The sequence below is a fragment of the Anastrepha ludens genome, chromosome 2 (genome assembly GCF_028408465.1).
Source record: "Anastrepha ludens isolate Willacy chromosome 2, idAnaLude1.1, whole genome shotgun sequence".
NCBI classification, from domain to species: domain Eukaryota; kingdom Metazoa; phylum Arthropoda; class Insecta; order Diptera; family Tephritidae; genus Anastrepha; species Anastrepha ludens.
In genome coordinates, this window is record NC_071498.1 from 170,167,104 (window position 1) to 170,187,728 (window position 20,625).

The window sequence follows — 20,625 nt, forward strand, 5'->3', positions numbered from 1 at the left end:
TTTTTCTTTTTTTTTGCCTAAAACAACGAGAAAATAGTGCGAAAACTCGAAAATTAAGTCAAGCTAATAAAAAAAAGAGAAATATTTAAGAAAAAAATTATTTAAAGTAGAGAAAAATTATTTTAAATTATTTTAAAAATTTAATTTATTTTCACAGGGTTCTTAGGGAAAAAAGTAGAAATAAATTATTTTAAATTATTTTAAAAATATAGAAAAAAATTATTTTAAGTTACTATTTGATATTATGAAATTATTACTAATTAATTTTATAATTTAAATAAATGATTTGAAATAATGTTTTTCTACTTTATTTCCTAAAAAACCCGTGAAAATAATTTAAATTTTTAAAATAATTTAGAATATTATTTTTTTTCTTTTCGTCGAAAAAAAAACCGTGAATAGTACGAGAATTCGAAAATTAAGTCAAGTTAATAAAAAACAAGGAAAATTATTTTAATTAAATTAAAATTAATTAAATTTAATTTAAAATAATTTTTTCTTACTTTTTTCCGAAAAAAAATACGAGGAAATAGTACGAAAACTCGAAAATTAAGTCAAGACTATAAAATATTTGAAGAACGTTAAGAAAAATCTTCGTAATTTTTTGGTATTTTTTTCGCGAAAAAGCCGTGAAAGTATTGCAAGTTTTTTAACTTTGAATATTTTGAAGTAAAATTAAGTTAAGTTAATAAAATATTCAAAAATATAGTTACAAAAAAAGTCTGTCACTAGTTACCTTAAATTTTAAAGACTTTAGAAATTAAAGAAAGAAAGGCTCTCATAACAGGATATGCGCAGCTGAAAATACTGATAAAGTGATCACAAATTATGAAATTCACTAATTCAAATGCTTAGACAGCAGCCTCCTAATGCTATACCCAAAAATATTTCTTTATATATTGTAATATTATCAGAATTTTATTTGTTCGACAGTTTTCACACAGTTAACTAAAAAATATTAAATTTCGCAATTACTTTGACATGCACTTAAAACTAATTAAAAAATATATTTATACACTTTTCCGTACAAATTAGGCTGCACCTGCAGTTGGCAATCGAGAATCAGGCACTACAAAATCGCTTTACTGCTCCTTGATTGATGCGAATGCGCGTTGGAAGGTGTTCAAACGCATCATTGGCATATAAGTCACCCAATCTTGAGCGCGTGCGGGTAAAAGGCTGCAGCAACAAAATAAAAACAAAAAGTTTTATAACTACCCTTTTGATTTAACTGTAAATGACACTTACGATATTAGACGATAGGTGAGCATGAAGAAGCCGGGTACCGCCACCTCCGCTTCACGCTGCAACATGCCTTGCACAATTCTCTTCGCCACATCCTCACCCTCCAGCAGCGGATATAAATCTGAGAAACCGCTGTCGGTAGCAAACTGTTTGACCCGAGCATGCGTTTGCAGGAAAGAGGGAAATACCGTAGTAGCATCGATGTTCAGTCCTTCAAGCTTCAGTTCGGCGCGCAAGACACGCATTAGGGCGCGCACAGCGTTTTTGCTGCTGCAATAGGGTTCGCTGTAAGGCAGTGTGACGAGGCCTGAGAAAAAAAAAACTTGAAATAAGCATACGAAACTATGAACTTATAAACGCTAACCTGCCACGGAGCTAATGGCTACAATGTGGCCTTTATTGGCCTTCTTCATATCTTCCAAAAATACGCGATTTGTCTAGCAAAATGAAAATGAAATGAAAATCAGATTTATACTGCCAAATAACAGGCATTCCAGCTCTTACCCAAAAATGTGACATATAATTGACTTTAACCATCAACTCTATTTCCTCAACTGTTGGATTCAGCTGATCCGAGTGGATCAGCAAGCCAGCGTTATTGACTAGAATTGTAGCGGGGCCAATTTCTCTGGTTAGTTTTTCTTTGAGATCTACAACTTCTTCGTATTTAGTGACGTCCACCTGCAAGTTGAGTCAGCGCGATTATGGGAAATATTGTTTTTAAATAGAGCTCGCAATTTTTTCACCTTATAAGCGTTTGCTTTGACGCTATATTTATCGGCAATTTCCTTGGCTGTCCCCTCTGCTAGTTTATAATTGATGTCGCATATGGCGACATTACATCCTTTGGAGGCCAATTCTGCAGCAATATTTTTACCCAGGCCGCCAGCTGAGCCTGTGACCTTCATTGGGGGGAGAAAAGACATGAAAGGAAGTATTAGTAAAATTTGCATACACACTACAGCTGCCAGACCCATGACTACGGCATTTCGGAATTCCTATAATTTTTAAGTTATAAAACTTCCAGGCTTATTGCCGACAATCCTGGCAGTTTCTTGATTTGCAATTTCTTGCGAAGGATTGAAATGGAGACAGAAAAATCAGCTTTTATAGCAAAAAAGTAACATTGAAAGGCGCTTTAGGTTTACAACAGATTTGGGGCCAATTTCAGCGAGTTTGTGAAAGAATCAGCTGATTGGCTGACGTAACAGGGGTTACGACAGTAGTTTGTTTACGAAAAAACTGAGATTGCATTGGTAATATGCAAACTTTATACAGCCTGCTCTCATAGTTTAACATCTTTGAAATCAATCGGGTTTTTTGTGTTCAATGTTCAACTCTTGAAATGACTGAAATATTAATATTCATTTTGTATCAGATAATATAAAAATGAAATGCGTGAACGGCCATTTATTCAAACTATATTTCACATTTTTGTTTTGTTCCACCGCGACCTTTTTGTAGGGTAGCTTAAGGGGTTACATACGTCCAGAATTTTCAAAAAATCGATTTTTTGTTTTTACAGATGAGATTATTATTTTTATAGTTTTAGGCATATTTCTGGGGAAGTCGATTGTAAAAACTTCGGATAGATACAAAGTTGTGGTAGAAAATGTACGAGAGTTTGATGCGCACAGGTGGCTGTCCTTCGTTTGAGGCACTTGAAAGTTAAAACTCGTTTTTCTCGAAACTACTTTTCCGGCACGGTCTGCATGATAACTCATACAGTTTTTAATATTTTTGATGCGGTTTTTTTTTAAATATTCGAAAGATTTTATTTTTTTACTTTTTACAGATCTATCAAAATTTCAAGGAGAAATGATGCAGAACGTGGAGCAACTTTTTTTCATTGTACTTTGAAAAGTCCTCTCAAAGTCAGAGAGGCTACTACTGGCTCATATCGAGAATATGTTTAGTTACTACCATCTCTTGGAAGAATACACACCAAGTTTCAGCCAGATTAGTCTATTTTTTGTTTGTTTGGCTGACACCTCGGCAGTTGTGGGCGCAAAATTAATGGAAATAGGGTTCCAACTCTTTTCATATCGGCCCTATTCTTCAGACTTGGCTTCCTCGGACTACTATTTGTTCCCAATTTGAAGGATTGGCTGGTGGGAAAAACGATTTTATTCATCGAGACACGAATGACTATTTTTCGGGCTTGGACAAATCTTATTATTCGTAAGGGATCAAAAAACTAGAACAGCATTGGATGAATAACTGTCGGCGTGGAGTTGTAACCAAGGCCTTTTCCCACACTCGTCTTGCCCTATGATCATGAGTGGTTTAGCTTAAAATTGACTTGAGGAGCAGTGTAGTCTAAGCTGCTATTCAATCGTCGAATATTTTTGTTTGTGATAATTGTCCTGTTACACTTAGTTTAGGCGGTAATTTCACCACGTTATGTCCATCGTTGCCTGTCAGGCTTGAAGTTTAAGATAGAGAGGCGACATGGCGATGTAGATTTCTACTTCACTCAATTTTTAAGTGACCGTGCAGGTTTTAAGTCCGAGCTCTATAAATTCTAGCTTAAAAGAGAAGCACTCTGCGACTATTGTGGAAACGTTAAGAATGAGGATGTTTGTCATGTTTTCATTGAGTGCCCGTTTTATGGCGAACAATAGCAGACTTCAAGATATTGCCGAAGTAAATATGTCTCCAGAGGTACTGTTACAAAATATGATTGACGAAAATGAATTGAAGGCAATGATTTTTGAGATTATGATAAGTATGAGCAATGAAATTAGGTGCCTAGAAATTGCTAAACGAAGCGGTGGCGATTAACGAAGCGCCAACCCATCAACGAAATAATATGTGGCATCGGTCATAACTCTAACTTTATGAACTTATAACACTCCTGTAGCTCAAGTGGGAGCTTCGTTGGCTGGTTAATGTCGTCTGAATAGATACAAACGCTCCGACTCTGAAAGTATTCGTTGCGGTACCAGGTGGTGGTAGTAGAGGAAGAGAAAGGCCTCCTCTGCGTTGGAAAGATCAGGAGGAGAAGGACATGGCTTCACTTGGTGTGTGTGGCGCCGGTTAGCACGATAAAGAAACGATTGACGCACTTTGTGAAACTCGGCCAAAACCACTTAAGCGGTTCCTGCGGAGAGGCAGAAGAGGGAGAGTTAGGTGAAATGATTACCTCGGTCAGAATTTTTAAATTAATTTAATTTTTGCTTAGCTTTGAATTTATATGGGACCTGCATGAACAATTTGAATATTCCATTCACTCTGTTCCTTGACCGCCATTATGAGGGTTGCGATTTCCGATATACCTATTCACGTTTATTGAGTTCTTATTACGTTTCTACCAAAAAATGTCCAAAATATACAAAAATGTTTGTATTGGCACGTATTGGGCGCATTGTGATGGAACCAAATTCTGTTAGTTTTTGGCGAAATAAATGAATTGCACGTCCGCCTTTTTGTGAAAAGTAGTTAAGTGCCTACCATATTTGAGCACGACGGTACGTGGGTGTATTGTATGTATGTATGTAGATATTTTATTATATTTATTGTATTTAATGAGCACGATTAACAGTACAAATATGTGAAACGATCTAGACTGCACGTGAGTCCAATTTTATATTAAGAAATTGTTAAAATATTTATTACTAAAATATGATTAGAAGCCAGACGCTGCGAAATATTGCCAAACATTCATTTAACGACAAAATTGAACTTTTCTTTTATTACACATGAGAAAATTAATATGCATGGGATGTTAAAACTGGGATGTCAGTAAATCTGGGTTTTTAAAAATATTCTTTGTTTTTAATATTTTGCTTAACAGAATTTCAAAATTTCACTTAGCAATCAGGATTCATAAAATTCCACTATCCAATAGCATTTTCGTATAGAAACACAACAATATGAAGCTGAAAGTTTATCACTAGTAGACCACTTTTGTAGAACAAAGTGAAAGACCGGTTCGTCTAAGTTTTTTAGAAAGAATCAAAGTTTTCAGATTTTGTTCGCAAAAATCTTTATATTGCCGAAAAAATTGTTATAATTCGCTATCTATTGGAAATATTATTGCCTAATTTTTTGGAGTGAAATTTTGATGAGCATAATTTTTGTGGAACTTTTTAACTCGCTAGCTTCCTTTTTTACAGATAAATTTTTACCCTTTTTAAGAAAAGTTGAAAGAGTTTCTTTAAGTGGGACATTTGAGTACTAACTTGCACCACGAAAATGTTTATGAGGAAATTTCAGTGGGGGTTGCTGAAAACACAAGAGCCGTAAATGTAATAAATACTCACCTGCGTCTCAGCTAATTGTTGCTGAGTTGGTTTGTTATTTGACATTTGTCAAGTGGACAGATGCACAATTTTGCACGATAGAGAAATGCATTAAAATTATTGAAACTTATTATGAAAATGTTTGGTCTTTAGGAACTACATAGCGAAAAATTCGTAATTCTTTTGGTGGAAAAAGTCATACGAATGAGTCAGCAATTCAAATTGCAAGAAACTGGTTCTGTCGAGGATAGAAACAAGTCTGACATATAAAAACCTGTATGTTTTGCTGGGAATATTGCTCCTGCAGTGCAAAGTGTTACATCGATAACTTGGCGCTCTCAACAATTAGGCATTCATGAATTGACTGTTTTGCAGATTTTGCCGGTCCACCTGCCCATGGTAGTCATTTAAATGATGCCACTTTTTCGCATATTTTTGAGTAAATAATAAATATAGTGAAATCGGAAAGCAGCTAAGTTTTTACATGTTTCATTTTGAAAGACCATTTAAAAAAATAAAAAAGAAAATAAAAGGCGCGTAATCTTCTGTGAGGTGTTTGAAGGAGACTTCAATTTGAGGCGTGTGTCTTGATGTTGTCCCACAAATGGAGAGATCTACAGTTTTAAGCCGACTCCGAACGGCCGATGTTTTTTTAAAGAGTTTTTTCAGTTAAGAAGAGGTATTTGCGGATTATGAATGGGTTTTGGGCTGCTGATGAACTTCATCAGATTTTTGATATCAAGGCTTTATATGTCAGCAGGCGTATGAAAGAGATGAGAACCAAGATGCTTAAATCTTGCTCCTACGAGAGCGGGGCAGCTAAGCAGCAGGTGCCGAAATGATTCCATCTCATTCACCATACAACTGCAACAAAAAAGGACTAGCAGTAATTCCGAGTCTCACCGCAATTATACCCCGCGGATAGTTCCCAGTAAGGATTCCCTCGAAATTTGAGAGCTGAGATTTTGTCATCCTCAGAATATCCTTCGACCGCCTCCGATCCACCCATGGCCAGAAGGATTTCGCAACTTTACAAGTTAGTGTACTTGCCCAGCGCTCCCTGAGTTGACGCTTAGCCCATCTTTCCAGGAGTGGAGCGCAGGTTGTCAAAGGGATCCCAATCCTCTCACTTCGCGGGGAAATCACATCACAAGTCCCAAGTTCCCATAATAGAGTCCAGGGCCCTAATTGCCGCTTGGCTTTCGGAGTAGATGTTCACCTCCTGAACAGTTATTTCGCAAGTAAGTAGCCAATAAGCTGCTTCTTTGATTGCGGTCACACACTACAGTGGCAACCTGAATTTGAGTCTGATGGGGGACTCTTTGCAGAATACTCATCTTCCAATCCTACCGTCCAACTTCGAGCCTATCATGAACAGGCTAACCAAGCCCTGTCCCTAAGTGTTGCGCCCGACCCACTCCTCCCTTGATGAGATATGAGTGGAGAAAGTTCCGCTTGGACTAAGCGAGGGTACACACTGGTACGTTGTCGGGGGGGATGAATCGAAAGTTTCTGAGTATACTTGACTGTCCGCAAGTGAGATCGAGCCTGAAGCCCAAACCTCTCAGCCTGATTGCAGTACGTGCAGCGGCAGTTTTGCTCGCAGTGTCTACAGGTGTCACATTTAACATTACATTAAGCGCTAGAGTAGGAGTGGTTCAAAGCGCCCCACTGGTTCAAATGAGTGCAGACCTTTGGACTCTCTCCAGCTTCTCCAGACAATCACTCCATATAACAAAATTGGCTTTATTATGGTATTATAGAGCCAAAATACAACTCTTTTGCCAAAGGCACTCTTGCATCCATACAGAGTTATTGTTGCCTTCCTAACTCTCTCCTCAATGTTAATTTCCCGCGTTAGCTTACTGGCAAGGATAAGGCCTCGGTACTTCACTTTGTCAGAAACACCAATGGAGCACACCTATTGAGGGGAGTTGAGCGCTGGGTATTTTATATTTCCTCGTGAAAAAGACAAGCCCCGTCTTAAGAGGATTAACCGACAGGCTGCAGTCCGCTGCCCATTTACGTTCAGATATCACTGCATGAAATCGTACAGGCTATCTACAAACTTTCTTCGGATAATCAGTGCGACGTCAACCGCGTAGGCAATCACCCTACAGCCCCTCCCAATCAGCTCCTCCAGAAAGTCATTGATGAAAAAAACTCAGAGAAGTGGTGAGTCCCTTGCGGAGTGCCCCTACTCACCTGCCGGCGGAGAGAGATGCCGACCCACTCTGCTACGACCGTTCTGTCGCTAAGCATTCTGTAGATAAATTTGAAATTTGCGGCTCCAACCCTCAGCTTACCTAGAGGTTTAATGATTGCCCCGGAAGGACGTTATTAAAGGCCCCCTCAATGTCGAGGAAGGCACCAATTGCGAGTTTTTTCTGATATATAGACAAGTAAGACAGATCTAAAATCTTGTTATTAAACATATTATCCCAATTAACATGAAATAATTGATCTTTACAACTTACAAAGTCATAATTAAATGACAATTTGTTGTGAGTGATTGCGTTAATAAATACTAATAAAATAGTTCTAACTATTTAACATATATTAATAAACTAGTTCTAGTTCCAATGAGTTATAAATTATTAAAAGCAACTGAGGCTCGCGAAAGCTATTGCGCCGTGATAAACCAGTTTGTGATGTCGGAAATTGAATCGCGTGATCTTCACAACATTTGGTTCCAACGAGACGGCGCTACTTGCCATACAGTTCGTGAAACAATGGAGCAATTCATCTCTCGTCTCGGACCAGTGGATTGGCCACCAAGATCGTACGATATCACACCTTTGGAATTTTATTTGTGGCGGTATGTGAAGTCTAAATGCTTTGGAGATAAACCAGCTTGACTTATGCATTGGATGCCAACATTGCTAAAGCTATTCACGAGATACCGGCCTAAGTCCTCCAGCGAGTCATTCAAAATCGGTGTTTACGGATGGCGCATTTGTGGCCAACATTGGAAAGGGATTATCTTAAAAAAAAGTCCGTGTAGCGTAGTACACATAACAGAAGTGAAACTTTCAAGGCAGACAAAGAAAGAGGGAGAGACCCGAGAGAGAATGAGAGAGAGGGAGAGAGAAATAATATATATCTAAATACATTCAAAACATTTGCAGAGAATACAAATAGACACATTTTACAAAAAACGGAGAAGGGTCGACCGGGGTAGGTAAATGCCGGGCACAAACCGTGGCAACAACGCGCACTACACTTTATAGTACGCACAAGCATTAGCCAGGAAACGGAAATAAGCGCCAAAAAGTGGGTACCAAAAAAAAAAACGCCAAAATTTGTTTGACAAAAAAACGCTTCAAATAGGCACCAAGGAATTGTAACGCGAAAAGGTAGGCACCAAAAATATATTTCCTACAAGTTAGCACCAACAAACAAGCGCCAAGAAGTAGGCAGTGTTATTGCTCACTAGAAAGTAGCAACCACAAGGAAAAACTCAGGAAAAACTCAGGAAAAACAGCCTTAACTCTTTCCGTCACGCTCGTTACTGCGACATAAAAAATTTATTTTTTGCTGTTAATTGGTGAATATGGAATACAAGAAACACACGAATGCAAAAAAAAAAATATTTACTGTTAGGTTTTTGAGAAACAAGGTGGTCACCACCAGTAACCACCATGACTGAAGGGTACAAAAATTTATTAAAACTAATGCACTCAATTACTTCACTTTTTTATTTATTTTTAGAAAAAAGACAATACAAAATTTGGTAATAGATTTACAAATAATTATTTCTTGTGAAAATCTGAAAAACATGTCTTTCTTTTTTGGAGGCAAAGTTTGTTGTGGCATGTTCTGCATTGCCATACTGTGCGGACAGGGACGCTTTTGGTACTGCAAAAGGCGCATCTTCTAGCTGTGCCTCTAAGCGGTTGGTGTCGATTACTCTCATGGCGGATTTCAGCAGGCCCGCTAGGCTTTATATAACTTATCGTAGTCTGGATGCGTTCTAGTAGGCATGAGATTATTGTCATTCAGATGCAAGCATCCAAGAAGCCAGCTGAAGCGATTTAGGGGCATACAAGAGGAAATGTAGGAGTCACGTAAATCAGGAGCAGAAGACCAGTAATCTTTGTAACTCGGTAGCTTTTTTTATACCCATCACCATATTTATGGCCAAGAAAGTTTGTATTTCAGAAGGACTGGTAGGAGAAAAAGGTTTACCTTCTTGTGTTGCATATAGGTTAGTTTGGAAGCTTATGACCTCAACCAAGTCTTCTCTCCAAAACATGCGAAACCATCGGAGTGGTGTTACATCTTCCAAGCTGATTATATGATCAGCTAAGCCCACACTCTCAACAAACTCGCCAGGTATATCCATAGAGAAGGTCCTTTTCCATTTAGGAGGCTGCAAGGTCGTAGAGCTAACAATATTATTCTGACTTACAAAGTTTGATAATGGTATGTCATCCTCGTCGTCGAATAGCTCTTCATGGATATTCTGTACATCTGCCCCACACACATCCAATATCGATTTTGACACTGGCCACTCAGGCGTGTCTAGATTTTCATCCTCATCGGAACTGGCTTCACTTTCATGTCCTGAAGGTAAATCTTCATACAAACATTCTTCAATTTCCCTTTGCGTCAATGATCGTTACATTATTGAAATAATTGCCTAAAATATTGTAAATACCAAAGAAAGTCCCACTCATAGTGACCGTATAAAAAAGTAAGTTCTAGGAATACTTACGTCACGGTGGTTATTGTTGCTAACCACCACTGATTATAGAAAATATTCGTAAAATAATCGAAATTTCAGCAAGAAAGCAACCACTGTGTATCAAACACACCACAAGAACTAAATTTGCACAAAAATCAAACCATAAATTGCGTTATTGAATTTATTATGAATTTTTACTTCTAGCTTTCACAAAAACGCGCGGCCACGGATTTTTACTTTAAATTTTTTCAACACGTGGTGGGTGTATTTCTAACTATTAGCGCCCTTTTCACTTAAAAGGAAGCAATAATCAATATTCGTGCAAAATTAAAAACGTAGATGTCGGCAACCGTCGTAAAAAAAATAAAAAATAGGTGGTTAGCAACGCTAACCACCGAGACGGAAAGAGTTAAGTGTATCTAAGATATGTATAAGGTATAGCTCCCTCTCGCTCTCCTTTTCCTCTGCGTTATATCTTTTTTCTCTCTCGCGAAACGAAAATGCCCAAAACGTTGCACGGCCTTGAAATTTTACTCTCCATTCTCGCTCATCCATCGACGCCTAAGAAGTTTCACTTCAATAAATATCATGAATGCTTCTGCTCAAAAATAATAAAGATTGCCCAATCAATTTGAATTTTCGTTGTTTCATTTCAATTTAAAATTCGATACCTCTAAATTGATCACCCTTTATAAGTATTTTAATAAAACAAAGATCAAAATCCAACTCAATTGCTAGAAATACTCAACTCAAAACAACAAATTGGTTAAAAAAAAATTCTAAAAAAAACAAGAATGCAGACTTCCTACAACTGCGCTCTACTACCGCAGCCATGTCGCCTGATTGTATTATGTTTTATTATACCTATGCGCAATATATACATACATATGTATGCATAATTATAATATTTTGCAACTGGTGCATTGGCATTTCGATAGCTTCATTAATAAGCTCACATAAAAGATTAAACGTGAATTAGAGGCCCCGCCATGACATGATGCAGCAAAAAAAAAACACAAAAAAAAAAAAACAAAAAAAAAACGAAGAACGACCGGTTAACCAGCAACACTAATGCACCAACAATATTAATTAACGAACACAATCAGTGAGTGAGTATTTAGTGGGTGAGTATTTGCTAGACAGCAAAACGATATACACATACATACGAGTATGCATAGGCCATGCATAGTGCAGCCTCGCAAGTGGTTTTTGTTATGGCAAGAGAATATTAGAAACACACAGACGATAATATGTATGTAGTTAATATGTCGATTGCTTGCACACTGATAATTGTTGTACCTTGACCGCCAAGTAGCCGAAGGTCGTGAATTAGAAACGGCTCACTAATAGCTGTTCGGCAATCGGCGCATAACGACAAAGTGCAATTCTGCATTGAAAAGTTATTTTTTGCATTTTTAATTTTTATTTTTATTTTACTTTTTATATCTTTATTGGCTTTCATAACATATTACACCTGTCGTTAGATAAAAAATAATTTAATTTACAAATGAAAGTAATATTGAAGGGAGTGCAATGAGAGTGAGAGTGAAGCCAATGCCCTCAAACCCATTTGGAAGAAATATTCATAGCATTTAAAACGAGTGATTAACAAACAATGACAAATACATACGTTTAGTTGATAATTAATTACATAGATTTTGCAAGATTTGTTGGTGATTTAAAAAGTGAATTTATGCACTAAAAAAGCTTCTCATGAAAACCATCAGCATTTCACAGCTAGAATGGGTAGAGAGACACCCAACACACATACCACAAAAAATCGTTGAGAACCGGCTGCTATTAATTGTTGGAATTCGTGCTCATAAGTATGTGTATATGTGTGTATGTGTGTATGTATGCATGTCTGATATATCATCTGGTTCATCAGCTGATAAGCACAGCGAATAATTGTGATTTCATAAGCGCTGATAACGCATACATACAAACTTATGCACTTGAAATGCCTCATTATCGGCACTGATTAAATCTTTTAGTGACACACATGACGACACATCGCGCGACAAAAAAACTGGTATCAAGAAAACCAGCTTTGAAGACTTTCACTTGCGGTGTGTTCCTAAGAAGCAATAAAGATATACACTAAGGTGGAGCGATAGTACAAAGAATGAACAAAAAATATTGGTCGGGCGAAAATTATTATAACGTCAACTTTATATAAACTATCAAAATACATAATTTCTATTTTATATTCTTCTTTATTAAGCGTACGATGTTAAACAAAAAACGCATATCAAAACTCTTTGTTATAAATTAAATGGCACAATTTAGATTTGACTTCCTCATTAGGCGATGCGCATTAGTTTTTGTTGCGGTATCTTGCCAAAAATGATAGAAACAAGGTTGCACCCATCAGGGAGTGTGTGACGTCGCATTAGTTGAGCCGAATGGGTTGGTGCGTGACTACCATTCGGAATTCACAGAGAGAACGTCGATTCGAATCTCGGTGAAAACACCAAAATTAAGAAAAACATTTTTATAATAGCGGTCGCCCCGAGTGTGGCAAACCTCCGAGTGTATTTCTGCCATGAAAAAGCTTCTCATAAAAATATCTGCCGTTCGGAGTCGGCTTGAAACTGTAAGTCCCTCCATTTGTGGAACAACATCAAGCCGCACACCACAAATAGGAGGAGGAGCTCGGCCAAACACCCAAAAAGGGCGTACGCGCCAATTATATATAATATAATATATGTAACCATAACACATTTATTAAAAAAAAACGCAGATTTTAAAGACTATTTGTCACGCATACAAAGTTCTTCAATAGAAATTTGGTATTTTATTCTCTTAAAATGGGCCTTTGAGTGCGTTTTGATATCTAAAGCTAGGCAATTGCTGAAAGGAGAAGAACACCAACAACAACCGCGATCGCGGGCAATGTGACTAGACGTTAAAAAAAAGTAAAGCTAAATAAAACTGAGTGAATTATTGAAGTAATTAAAAAAAATGTATATTTTACAAAATTATACACATTACATTTTAATTAGAACAGGCTAGAAAAATACCAAGAAGAAAGAACTACAACTTCGAGACTAAATAACAAAAAAAAAAATGCTAAATCAAGTTACGAAAATGGTAATCTCGCCGTACTGGTCACCAATTGTGCTAATATGACGTCATTCATTGTCAAATTCGCTGAGAGCAAAGTAACGGGGGGAAATGGCAACTATGGAGGAAATGGCAACTGCTTTCCAAACGGAAGTTTGTGCCATCCTCAAAGCAGCCGAATGGATAATCGAGAGGAGATGGAGGAGGAAACAGATTGGCGTTTTCAGTGACAGTCGGGCTGCACTGAAGGCCCGGTAGAACGCGAAGCAAACCTCAAAGATTGTTCAAGAATGTAAAAAGAAGGTTAATTCTGTTGCAGGACAAAACAGGCTTGCACTTATATGGGTTCCTGGACACACCGGTGCTGGGGATCAGCATTCCCCCACAAGGCCCAGAGCCAATAATCGGAATCAGTTTAGCAGGAATCATGAATTAGATCGGCGATTATGTAGGCATTTTACATAAAGAGCGATGGTCCGGACTAGAACGCTGCAGAACTGCAAAGTGTTTTGTGACAAGTCCGAACAGAAAACTGTCAAACTTTCTACTAAAACTTGGAAGGAAAGACGTTCGGTTGATTGTCGGAAATTCTACAGGACACATCTTACGAGGTCAGCATACGACCACCATTCAGGACCCAATGTGTCTCCCTAGCTTGGAGAAGGCGGATAGCACTGATCACTTTCTCTGTGAGTGTCTTGACTTTGCTAGAGAAAGGCTACGAGTTCTAAAACTGGAGGATATTTACAGATTTGCCAAAGAATCTGGAAAATTCTCACAGTCTAACTACCTTTATCTCTGTCTCTATTCTTTCCCATCTCTTTCTCTGATACTTTTCTCCTTTTCTCCGCAATTTTCTTTTAACAATTGCCCAATATCTTGTTGTGGTCCGTTTGAACAATTTTTACCCCTTGAATTTCATACCAGTTCGTGGCAGAAAGACTAATCTGACACAATGCTAAATCGAGCCAGAACAGAACTGAGTCTGCATGTTTCTTTATGAATTGCAGCAAAAGTTTCTGCAAACACTCTATCAAATAAACTTCTTAATTTTTAGTGCCCATGGTAATGAACGCTTTGCTTTTCATACTACACTGGTAGATGGCTTCCCAAACCAAGGAGTTTTTAGAGAGCTTCCCCAACATTTTTAGCTTTAAGGCCCCTGTGACTCTTCCTCTCTTCGTTGAGGTATAAAAATCAGCGCCTTGAATCTGCTTAAAGCCTTTGACGTGGGGTCTTTGTGGATGTCTGGCCTGTATAAGTTTCGTTCACGTGCTTTTGCACTCTTATTTGGTTTATCATTTTAATTATATATTTCTCCTATTTGTGTCGTGCGCCTCGATGTTGTTCCACAAATGGAGGGACTTTATGAGGAGCTTTTTCATAGCAGAAATACACTCGGAGGTTTGGGTTCGATTGGGTTCTACGAACTGTTTATATGGTAACCTTGATTTTATATGTAAACCTTCACTTTTGTGCACTTTTTGTATGTAACCTTTCGACATATGGACCTGTTTTGCAACATCTCGAACTGAAAACAATGCTTTTTTTTCTAAATAATGAAATCACTTTCACAATTCTGCGAAATTTCATCACAATTTCAATCTTTTCAATCAGAACTTCTCGTAAATTTTCGAGCACACAGTTTTTGTAGACTATTGAATTTTGTTATTAATGCAAAGTGTAAGTTTCAAGTGGCTCAAAAATTGCGTTGATTTACAAAATTTTTTTCTACTGCCTCTGTTGGGTGTTCCCCTCCATTTAGGAAAAGTTTTGCCTCACTGGCAAATAATATTTTGCATCCTTAATCTGCTAGATTAGGTTAGTTAAGGGTGGACTTGGCTGATCCTGTAGATCGCTCATAGAACAGATCTGTAGTGATGCCAAGAGCTTGTATGGAGAGTTTAAGAACTTTATATTTAATCTTAAATATGCAGTTTAAGAGCGATTTAAAAAAAATTTCACTCCACTCACTCCACTAATATACACATTTTTTTCTAAGGAGTTAGCACAAGGAGACGATTTTGAGTGATGAAAATTTTTTGGTTTCCCCTTTTAAAGTTTCTTTGAATCTACCCGTCCACCGAAGAATTCTGAGAGTAGATCTTGTGGTGCCAAGGAGACAAGGCGGTTGCTTCTTCGCACATTAGTGCCAAACCCCTCAAGGCCAATTCGAGAGTAGGCCGGGCAAACGCACAGAAAGTGGTCCGCCGTCTCATCCTCCACTCCACAGGCTGCGCAGAGTGTACTTTACTGTGAGCTTTACGCGCTCCATTGCTTGTCAGTTTGTATTGTGCAGGTGCCAAATTCGACGCCAAAATTATATTAGAGTGATTACAATAATTTTGCGCCACCAGCTGTTTAGTTCACAAGTGTCAAATATGTTATGATTGACGTTCGACGCCATTTGCAAAATTATAAATTTGTAATAAATCTGGCGCCACCTTGTAGACACCACTAAGGCTTTTTTAAACAACATAAAAGAAGAACCAGCGGTAATTTCTGCAAACTTATCTAAAAACACACAGTTTTGAATTACAACACTGTTCCAGTATACGAGTGAATTTATAAGTATGTGTGTATATTAGGGTGGCTGACAAAAATAAAAAAAAAAAAAATTTTAAAAAAATTAAAAAAAAAAATTGTGAATTTTTCTCTGCAATTATAAAATTTATTATATTTTAAAACAGCCACCAAAAATATTTCGGAAAATTTTAAGATTTACTTGAGCTGGACAGGTATAAAAATATGTAGACAACCGCTTCAACCTAACCTAACTCCAAAAACGTAGTTTTATAATATTTGTTTTTAAAGATATTTTTTTTAAAGAATCAAAGCAGGTTTTATCAGATTTTAAGTTTGGTTAAGGACGGCATAAAAATGTTTACGAATTTCTTAAGGGGTTAGTGGCAAGCAGAATTAAAAAAAAAATAATTGTCGCATTTTCTTAAAGTATAATATTTTAAAAATGCTGTTCGAAAATTTAAAGTGGATACGACAAATACTTTTCGAGTTATTCAACAATTAAAAAAGGGCGCTCGGGCGCTCCGGAGCAGATAGCAAAACCTTAAATGCGCTTTTCTCAAAACTATGTTTTCTGAACTGGTGATCATTGTAACTTAGAACCCGCTTGGTAGATTTCAATAAATTTATTACTGCTTTTGAAAAACATAAAAAACTCGTGCCTGATGGAAGGGGTTTCTCTCAAAAATTTCGATTTTTTTTTTTAACAATTTTTGTTTTTAACGGTTTTTTTTCGAAAATCTGAACAATATTTCCTCCATATTGTTAATTTTGAAAAAAAAGTTTCTATCAGGAACAAGATTATCTGTTAATCAAACTATTTTCTCTTGTCCGATTGATTTCAAATGAATCTCCAAGGACTTGTGATGATCACCGTAAGAGACTTCTAGAGGAACGAGCTCGACTCGAACAGCGATAACTTTTACAATTATACATGGTTTTTTAAAGCTTGCTAAAGTGCTATGCTTTTATTTTTGTAAAATAAAGCAATTAACTAGCAAAAAAAAATTATTGAAAATCATGATTTTTTCGGGCCTCTGACTACCCCCTTAAACTAACCCCTTTAAACAACGAACTCAAAATAGTAAAATTTTTAGAGGTACCTTCAAATCGGCCCAGTTCACGTAAATCTCAATATTTTTCCGAAATATTTTAGCACAAGTCCGTAGATGCAATAGATTTTAAAATTTCGTTGGGCAGAGATAACCTTGCTTTTGTTTTTTTGCTTTGTTTTTTTTTGTGTGTTATTTTTGCTTTTTTTTTGTTTTTGTTTTTTGCTTTTGTTTTTTATTTTTATATTTTTTTTATTTTTCAGTTTTTTGCATGGAATTTTTTTTTTTTATATGGAATGTGTTCCACCCTAATGCATGCATTTATAATATATTGTAATGAATTATTTACCACAGCCACTTCGCCTGCAATATTTTTGCACGCTTTTCTTGCCACAAAAGTGTTATAGAGATATATTGACACTGCAATTAGAAGCCCGATCGGCGTGAAGAACAGCGCCACGCCTAATACCAGACAAGCGCGCACTATTTTAAACGTTTCATTCGACATTACTCCGGTTTCGAGTTAGCTAAATGTTTACTTTTTCAATATTCTATATAACTGTTTTGTTTTAGTTCATCGAATTGCGGTGCAAACCGTTGCGCTCTATGCTGCTGTTGTGCCAGTAATGATGGAATGTTTTGGCAAATCAGCAAATATCACCGCTGATTGCAGTGGCCGCTGTGCAAGCGCTGATTGATAAGCTCTGCGCTTTGCTTTCAGTGCAGTACAGTCTGTTACGGATATATGGATTCGGTAAGAAGAGTGAGTGCTTTCAGCAAGTTTGGCAATCGAAAAAATTGGGAAATATTGAAAAGCTATTTCCAAAGTGGCGAGTCTTCTTCTTCTTTTCTGATTTTCACATCGGATTTGGGGCTCAGAAAATCCACACGTTACTGTAGAGAAGCAAATGCAGCCACAACGAGTCACTTTTTGGAGCGGTTTTTGGTCTGGCGGCTTCATCGGGCCCTTTTTTTCGAAAATGAGCGAGGAGCCGCGGTTACAGTAAATGGCGAGCGTTACCGTGACATGCTCAACGAGTTGTTTCCAAAAATTGAAGAGGATGACATGGACGACATTTGGTTTCAACAGGACGGTGCAACTTGTCACACTGCCAAAGTTACAATCAAACTTTTGCCTACCGTTTCTCAAAACCGAATAATCAGCCGAAATTCCGAAGCCGTTGGACTATTTTTTGTGAGGAGCCGTTAAGGACAAATGCTATGGGAACCATCCAGAGACGATTGATGATTTACACGAAATCGAAGTTGCCATTCATGAAATTGGAGCCCAAACAATCGAAAATGTGCTTAAGAATTGGGTTAATCGAATGGCTTACTGTAAAGCCAGTCGTTAGTTTTATTATTCATTACTACAGCGTGTTTTTTTAGAGGTTAGGTTTTCAAGTTGGCACTACTTTTTTCGTAGATGGTCTTTTTGACAGCTGTCACTTGATTTATGCTCAGTTTGGTTTGTCATTTCATAATGAATAGACTTACACCTGAACAACGTTTGCAAATCATGCAAATTTATTACGAAAATAATGGTTCGGTTCGCGCGACGCATCGCGCGCTGCGTCCAATATTCGGTCGACATAATCGTCCATCAGAGTCACTAATTTGATTAACCATGGATCGGTTTCGCGCGACGTTTGCTCTAGTGGATAATACGCATCCTCAGAGACGTCGTACAGTGCGCACCGAAGACGCTATTGCTGCTGTGGAGCAGAGTATCGAAGAAGACCCGAATGAGTCCATCCGCCATCGCGCGCAGCATTTGGAGATGTGCCCATCCACTTTATGGAAGATTTTGCGGAAGGATCTTGGTTTGCGGGCTTACAAAATCCAACTCGTGCAAGAATTGAAGCCGAACGATCATCAAGCGCGTCGCACGTTCGGTGAATGGGCCCAAAACGAGATGGCCACCGATCCCGGGTATGTCAATAAGCAAAATTGTCGCATTTGGAGTGAACATAGTCCACAAGCCATTGCTGAGACGCCGTTACATCCTCAAAAAGTCACTGTTTGGTGTGCTCTATGGGTAAAGGGAATCATTGGTCCACATTTCTTTAAAAATGAAGCCGGCCATAATGTTAAAGTCAATGGAGAGCGCTATAGAACCATGATTAATGACTTTTTCGTGCCTGAATTGGACGATGTTGATGTGGACGACCTTTGGTTCCAACAAGACGGCGCTACATGCCATACAGCCAACGCAACAATCGATTTATTGAAGGAAACTTTTGGTGAGCGCATTATCTCGCGCCGTGGACCTGTGGCGTGGCCTCCAAGATCGTGCGATATAACACCGCTGGACTATTTCTTGTGGGGCTATGTGAAGTCGCTTGTCTACGCAGATAAGCCCGAGACGATTGACGTCTTGGAAGAGAATATTCGGCGCGTTATTGCTGACATACGGCCCCAATTGCTGCAAAAAGTGGTCGAAAATTGGGCCTCTCGGCTGGAATTTATTCGAGCCAGCCGCGGCGGCCACTTGCCCGAAATCATTTTTAAAACATAATGGCAAACCCTTATCTTTATAATAAAGAAGAAGAATTTTCTTTGAATAACCGGAATAATTCACAAATAATAACAAGTTTATAAATCTTTTTTCATCATAATTTTCCAGCACTCCACTTGAGACTCTGTCCACTTTCTTCAACTTCAAGTGGTCGTATTTAAAAAAATTTCATTTCACTTACAACGGCCACCTCGCCTTCAATAGACTTTTTCTCTTTTAGCAGCCAATTATTTATGACCATCAGCGCAAAGGATATTAGGAAAAATACTGGGTATACGAACACTGAAACTACGCCCGTCATGCACCAAGCAAAAATTTTATGCACAGTTCGTCCAATCATTTTGATTTCTCTAACGACGGCTCACGATCGACTGAAACAATTTTGAAACCTTTTCACAGTTCTCGTATGCATATAAATAGGCAGCCGTTACTTGGCCATAGAAACACAACTTTTGCAAGAAAAAAATATGAAAAAAATGTTAAGTAGGAAGTGCGAGTATAGTTGCAAAGGTACCAGAAAAAGTTAATATATTCTTATATAAAATCAGCTGAAATGCTTTGTTGCAAAAAGAAGAAAAAAATCGATATCGATGTGCAAGCAAAGGTTATTCGCCGGTGGCTGCTTTGGGGTCACAAATGAAATTATTCTGGGCAGTGCATAGTACAAAGTGGACTATAAGTAGGTGTGTGCTCATTTAACAAAACATCTTTAGTTGATTTAGCATTTTCTTCGCGACAAACCCTACATTGATGAATGAAAAATTTAAACTCTCAATCATTTGTTGGTGACCTTAAGAATTCATCCCAATATAAGTTGAATACAAATATTAAAATATTCTATGAAAGATCAGGACTTATTGACATGAACGCAAAATTTGTTGGAGTCGAAAATGTTGTCTACGTATGTGGACTACGTATATGTATATGCGAGTGTATATCATTAATTCTGCCCACCTATTCTTAATAACATAGGACATATATACATATATACATTAATATGTGAGCAATAAGTAAGTAAGCGTCGACTTAAGTATACACTTCTAAGAATATGTAATAATAATTAAATGAAAATCACTTTTTTACAAAGTGCACATTTTCACACAACAACATGGCTTTTATCCGAGATTATGCAATTGTACGAACTTTGTCATTTTCATTAACTATGGCAGGGTCTGGCATTCGAAGTGTAACCAATTAAAAAGACCATACAGTTAGTTTGAAAAACTACTTTTATTCAATTCAAAGTAAAAAATGTGAGCAAATAATACAAAATTAAGATTCAATTTACTT

General features: G+C 37.5%; 1 protein-coding gene across 2 annotated transcripts; it reads right to left on the reverse strand.

Moving 5' to 3' along the window:
- Positions 1-899: 899 nt before the first annotated feature.
- Positions 900-19,725, reverse strand: LOC128855849 (17-beta-hydroxysteroid dehydrogenase 13). Of its 2 annotated transcripts, none has more exons than XM_054091057.1 (6): positions 19,517-19,725; positions 1,992-2,147; positions 1,750-1,926; positions 1,610-1,682; positions 1,249-1,552; positions 900-1,179 (listed from the first exon to the last, which is right to left on the reverse strand). In XM_054091057.1, the coding sequence occupies exons 1-6, from the start codon at positions 19,673-19,675 to the stop codon at positions 1,083-1,085; spliced, it is 966 nt and encodes a 321-aa protein (XP_053947032.1). In that variant the 5' UTR covers positions 19,676-19,725; the 3' UTR covers positions 900-1,082. The 2 variants fall into 2 exon arrangements, with proteins under 2 accessions (XP_053947032.1, XP_053947031.1); XM_054091056.1 differs by lacking the exon at positions 19,517-19,725 and adding an exon at positions 17,167-17,451.
- Positions 19,726-20,625: the final 900 nt, after the last annotated feature.